The 6,423-nt window shown below is 32.4% G+C and overlaps 1 protein-coding gene across 1 annotated transcript; it reads right to left on the bottom strand.

The window, feature by feature from the left end:
- Nucleotides 1–2,988: 2,988 nt before the first annotated feature.
- Nucleotides 2,989–6,059, bottom strand: LOC111899322 (uncharacterized protein At1g32220, chloroplastic). The gene is made up of 9 exons (XM_052764585.1): nt 5,904–6,059; nt 5,493–5,613; nt 5,277–5,365; nt 4,755–4,810; nt 4,291–4,346; nt 4,039–4,132; nt 3,881–3,960; nt 3,717–3,759; nt 2,989–3,401 (listed from the first exon to the last, which is right to left on the bottom strand). Exons 1-9 carry the CDS (start codon nt 5,945–5,947, stop codon nt 3,136–3,138), a joined length of 849 nt encoding a protein of 282 aa, XP_052620545.1. The 5' UTR covers nt 5,948–6,059; the 3' UTR covers nt 2,989–3,135.
- Nucleotides 6,060–6,423: the final 364 nt, after the last annotated feature.

Here is a 6,423-nt window from a genome sequence, read left to right as displayed (position 1 = left end):
TTTTAATTGTATAAGCAAAATCAATATTTTATTCACAGAATACAACACCAAACCTTGAAGCCAGGGTCGGGCCAAGACGATTGGAGGCCCGGGGCAAAATAAAAAATGGGGCCCTTTCGAAAATTTTACGTATTCGTATATTACACTATTTTATACATACATAACAATACATTTAAATCCGTACACCATAGAATGGGGAAAACTAAAAGTACAATGCTATTAGAAGTATAAAAATACTAAAGTCCCATCCCCTTTGTTTCTTCATTAACTTGTTCAGTTCTGTTTCTTTACGTAAGTTGTTGACCTCTAACTGAAGTAGATTTATCATCGACAAAAAGTTGTTAGGTGAATTGCTTAAATCCAGAATACTTGTTGTTAATAACCTGGAAGTAGTTGAAAAACAATACAACAAGAGAAAATTTTGTACATATCAAAAACATAGAAATAGAAATAAAAAAGAGTACCATTCATAAATCAAAAATAAGAATATTAACATTACAAATCGAAATTAAGCAATGAAGTTCAAGAACTGTCTCTAACTAAAAAATATTAACATTTGATTATGTCTCTAACTTGAACAACCTCATAAAAATCGAATTTCAAAAAAGAATAAGAAATTTCAAGAGCGATAGAACATACAAAGATTCACAGTCATATTATCAGAAATCAATTTCACCTTTAACAATCGATTCTGAAAACTGAACCTTCAAATTTCTAGCAATTGAGAAAGAAATCCAATTGAGGCGGTGACTAGAATTCTCGATTCAAATCTCTAGGCCAGATTCCTAAAATAAATCAAATAACCTGATTAACTTCCCATTGGTGCTATATCAGAAAAATGAAATCGACAACAAGAAGGGAAACAATAGAGTTTCCCGTTTTCTGAAATCGTGAAAAGGACGAGACACTAGTCTCTCAATTCTAAAATAACATTCGATTCACTAATGGTTGTTGTGGACGAATTCAGAAAATCAGAAAAGAATGAAAGAAATTGATTAACTTGAAATCTTGAATTAGAAATAGAAGAATAATCGTTAACTCTTGCTTTTGGAGAAGACGTCGTTTGGATTTTCCATGGCAATGTTTGGATTTTCTATAGAAATCTGACTGTTGAAGAGTTACGACGCCTTGGAATTAGGACGCACGCCAGGTAAGTCTCGTTCTCTCCCATGCTCCATCTTTTGGATTAGTTCATGATCAGAGTATTGGGGTTTGAAGTAGTCCAATAGGCTAAAAAGTAATGGAAAATAAAAAGTTAAAAATTAAGGCTCTGTAGCATTTGGAGGCCCGGGGCGGTCGCCCAGCTTGCCCATGCCCACGGGCCGACCCTGCTTGAAGCAACCATAATGACTATGATCTTTGACTTGGGAGCATTATCAACAACAAAATGAGACCAACATACATTTTATATTATGTAAGATTCAACTCATAGCCACCAAAACTCCACTAATCCAAAAGGGATGATCTAGTGAAGGAGGGTGTTTGTTTGATGGAGGAGTGCACACGAGTGCAAAAGAGGGAAGGACGTCTCTTTTTTTTTTTTTATACATGCTCAAGTCTGAAAGTTTAAGATACTTTTAAAAAAGAGTAAATTATAGGAATGGTCCCTATGGTTTGGAGTAATTTGTGCGCTTGGTCTCTAACTTTTTTTTTTTAACTTGGAAGGTCTATACTGTTTGTATTTATTACGCGTTTGGTCCCTACTGTTTATTTTTGTTACGCGATTGGTTAATGTCTTACCTAAAAATACTATCATTTAAATAAAGAAAAATTGTAGGGTATGTAAGGTAAGGTGATAGGAGTGGGGTTGGGGTGTATTTATTTAAATAAGTTAAAAAATCAAGGGCAAAATAGTCTTTTAGGTAAGACAGGGACTATTCGAGTTAAAAAAAATAAGTTAGGGACCAAGCACATAAATTACCCTAAATCATAGGGACCATTCGTGTAATTTACTCTTTAAAAAATTAAAAAACTTATATTCATATGCTACCAAACACCTTGAATTTAAATTTTTTAGAGCTTGCCTCATAAATTTTCGGTTACCTGTATAGGTGGAACCCTTGTACTTTTAATATTGACACTTTCTACCTTTAACTTCTAAATTTTTTTTTGAATAATGACAGTTTCCATCCATGTACTTTTTAAATTGTTATTTAGACCCTTTATTTTTAAAAGACTTCGTAAAATACCATTTTCCATCCATCTACTTTTTAAAATGTCATTTTCATACCATTATTTTGAACTTTATAAAATATCACTTTCATTCCCTCAATTTATAAGATTTTATGTTTATCCCTGTAGTATACATAATCTCATTTTCCTCGAGGTGATCAATATTTAACCGTAAATGTTATGCTTTATGTACGTGTCGTAATAAATTCGAATTTGTCTACGTTTAGACATAATTTTATTTACGTTTCCATGTTTGTTTTAATGTATGCTTTCTACATATGAGTCGAGTCACACATAACACATTTTTAATTATTTGATTAAAAAAGTTCACTTTCTTATTTTTATATATGTGTTGATATAAATTTCAGTTTTTTTACATTTTCGTGCTTATTTTTATGTACATTTATTTCGTATGAATTTGATGACATATAATACGTTTTCATTCGACGGTATATATTGAAACTAATGAATGATATCAACCTTCTATATTTATCTATCAGCAAATACAACGATACCTCACTTTTATCAATACAATCATCAAAATTCAACTTAAAAAACAGATTGACTGATAAAATTAAGAGATTACCAAACAGCCCGTATTCCCTAAAACTAAATACATCCAAAGTGTTGATTCGAAAGAGAGCCATGATTCGGATGAAAACTACAATTGGCTTGAATGAAAATCAAAGGGTTTTAAACAATGCATTCGGTCCAAAAAAGAAAGTCTATATATGCAATGCAATACTTTATCCACATTAAACCATTATCCATTCAGCTTGTAACTTATGGATATCCAGCTTATCTTTAAAACAAGTGTGCAGAAAATATATATGGATACGCTAATAAAATAGCTTAAATATACTCTGAAAAATACATACATATTATTGGAAAAGATCAAAAAAGAATCAAGGAAAGACTACACAGCTGTCTAATGGTCTGAATTGTATTCAATCTTTTGAAGTATTACTTTTGTTGGCTGTAACGTTGTAATCCATGGACATCAACTATGCCAGGTGGAAAAACAGGATCAATAGCTGCTCTAACTGCCACCTTAGCGACAGCTGTCACGTTGACAGGTGGTGTCAACAATGGACCCACAAGTGGAATCTGAGTCAGCGGCTTTGCATGTTGGAGAAGCATTTCTAGTGGGGAACCAATCACACCCAGAGGCACTTCCATACTGCCAACACGACGATTCCCATATATGAATCCAGGCCTCAGAATCACATCTGATTTACAAATATTCATATTTATCATTATCTTACACAAATAAAAAAAAATTAAAAAAAAAAAAAACATTTCAATGTGTTATCCGTTGGTTCAGTTATCATATAAAAAATAAATAGTTCAGCATAATGTAATTTCAATCCATTATATTTACATATGAAAAAGTAAAAGATGGATAGATGCAAGAAGTTAATTACTAGTTTACTACTAATAATAAATGATAAATATTAGTAATAATGGTAAAAAAAAAATGAATAAAAAATTGGTGGGAGTATTTCAATTTTTTCCCTAAAAAAAAAAGGAGAGAGAAGACTCACGTCCATATGGATATCTCACAAGCAACTCTGTTTCAGCAGCTCTCTGCATAAATATTAAACAAAATCATCGGTTTAAGAAATCAGTTTTTTTTATAAAAACTTGCAATCTTTAAATTAAGAAAATGAGATGAAATGATGTGGTGTGGTGTGGGGTCCACAGTTACCTTTCCATCATAATATCCTTGTAAAAAGTAATTAATCACTCCAGTGTCAGCAGCAGATATGTATACAAATCTTTTTACCCCTGTAAAAAAAAAAGAACTAATTTCTCAAAATTTATATTTTTTTTTTCAAGAAAAAAAAGTAGAGAAATAAATGAAACCTTTTTCAGCTGCAGCTCTAATGGCTGTGATGTTTGCAGTTCCATTGATCTTGTACATGTAGGAGTTGGAACCAAAACCACCAACACATGACACCTGTCAGTTTTTTAGTGGAGGATTAAACTCTGTATCATAATCCACATAAAAAAAAAGGTAAACAAATTATTAATCAACTCGATGCTTTATCCTCTATTAAAGATTCACAACTTTAAAAAAAAAAAAAAAAAAGAATTAAGAAATATGAGACTACACACAATAGATGTCACTCCAGTTAAGGCTTCCTTCCATGAGTCACCAGACAGCAAGTCCCCTATAAATAAATAAATAGATAAATACTAACACAAAAAAAAAAAAAAAAAAAAAAAAAAAAAAAAAAGAGTGACTAATTAAGAATTAAGGGATTGTTTCTCTTTTTTTCATATTAAGTCATGTATGGTTGAAATGACTGAAAGGGTAATGGCGTATTGATAAAGTGTTGTATACATAAGGGTCTATTTCTTTTTTAGACTGAATAAACCATCTGAATAAGACTAAATGACCATTTTACCCTTACACTCAAAAACCCAAAATTTCAATTTTAACATTAGAAGAGTTAGGAGGAAAAAAAAAAAGAAAGACAAATAAGTGTCTTACTCTTAATACATTAAGACAAGTTTTTTTGGTTTAACCCATTAAGTCATTATGTCCAGATTAAGTCAAATGAAACAGTCATGTATACCTTGATGCCATTGCACCTTGTTCGCCCATGATTCTGGAACAGATGACTTGCCAGATCTGTGAAAGAAAAATAACCACATAAAGACTAATCAACAATGTCCACATGGCTTTTGTTGAAGAGAGGTGAAAGGTAGATTAGATAGGCTCTTTGTTGTTGATGAGCTTATATCTTGGGCCAAAAGAGTTAAATGTCAGCTCATGATTTTGATTCTATAAATTGGGGTTTCATAAATCGTGTGATTCAGCAAAGGGGTTCTGGAATCTTATGGAAGAAATGGATGTACTGTTGCTAAAGTGTAAAGCTTCTCATTGGTTCTTGTTAAGATCATCTGTGGTTTTGACTAATGAGTAATGATTAATGAATAGTAACCATTTGCAAGAGCAATGATTGTATCACTTCAAGTTAATGATTCCTCGTGTAGCTATTGATGAACAAACAGCCAACTTTGGGATCATTGGTATTAAATAATGCAACTGGAGTCGATATGATGCAAAACATAAGTTACAAGTAATAAGCATAAACCTGCTAAGGCTAGCAACAGATAAGCCACGATGTAATGCTTCTTTGCATATATGCGAGCCAACAAACCCAGTTCCACCAAGCACAAGCAACTGATTACGAAAAGAGATGAGAAAAATTGAGAATAACACACATAGTTGATGCTACAAAAAGATCTCTGAAACGCTGAAAGCTTAAAGAAGCCAATTTAGCAACAATCTGTTCAAAATTACTGATTACCTTCTCCGCAGGGGGAGGTGGAACATTTACTGTTTCAGCTTCCTCTACTTTAAGTGGTTCATCAATTTTATTAGATTCTGTCGATAGATATCTTCCTCTCCCGATTGAACCTGATGTATTGCTTTGTTTTATAGAACAAAAATCAAATCAAATGAAATACGAACAAATGTTAGTTGAATCATACATGAAAACTAAATGATAACTCAAAAGTCAGAACAATCCCTCTCCACCGAACTATGTAATTCGTTCGATCGACAAAAATTGAGATTTCTTGTTCATGCGTTGAAAAGAAACCCTCGTTCAATTTAGGACAAGGTTTCATGTTTCAGTTTTGATTTAGTGTGGAGTTTTTAAGGAAACAGTGGCGATAGATTCACAGAGACACAAATGAGATTAATGTAAAGAACTTACAGCAATCTGGAGAGGGATAACCTATATTGGATTAAACGAGACATAATCTATGGGAGTGGGGAGATGGACGTGTCTCGTATTCGAAGTTAAAAAACGAAGCAACGACTTGAAGTTTTGGAAGCGGACATCATGTACGAATATTATATCGAAGGGAGCCATGAAAGTGCCAAAATTATAATTAATAATATTTGGAATTTTTATATAAATCCTTTTATTTTTATATTTTTTTTGAAACGGCAAATATCATTGAAAGAAATCAACGATTAGTAAGAAACTAAATCGCAACTAAATAAATAGTACAACAAGATAAACATAAAAACAATTAAAAAGTGAGAAGACTTAGATGGGCAAATGGCGAACAGATCCATTCCGCCTAGCTACCGCATCCATGAGAACTCATGTGCTTGCACCAAGTATACAACAGAGAGATGATATTATCGGCTGCTTTTTGTTGGAGATGCAGTAATATTTTGGAAAACTTTATCATTCCTAGCCAACCAGATGTTCCATAGAAGATAGA

The sequence above is a fragment of the Lactuca sativa genome, chromosome 6 (genome assembly GCF_002870075.4).
Source record: "Lactuca sativa cultivar Salinas chromosome 6, Lsat_Salinas_v11, whole genome shotgun sequence".
Taxonomy (NCBI): Eukaryota; Viridiplantae; Streptophyta; class Magnoliopsida; order Asterales; family Asteraceae; genus Lactuca; species Lactuca sativa.
The sequence above is the reverse complement of the archived record's forward strand: the minus strand, read 5'-3'. Positions and strand labels throughout refer to the sequence as shown.

Coding starts and splice junctions, on each gene's coding strand:
- LOC111899322 (XM_052764585.1), bottom strand. CDS start 5,947: ATGTCTCGTTTAATCCAATATAGGTTATCCCTCTCCAGATTGCT. Junction 4,811..5,276: donor TCTGTTGCTAGCCTTAGCAG/GTTTATGCTTAT, acceptor TTTCTTTCACAG/ATCTGGCAAGTCATCTGTTC. Junction 4,133..4,290: donor TAACTGGAGTGACATCTATT/GTGTGTAGTCTC, acceptor AAAAACTGACAG/GTGTCATGTGTTGGTGGTTT.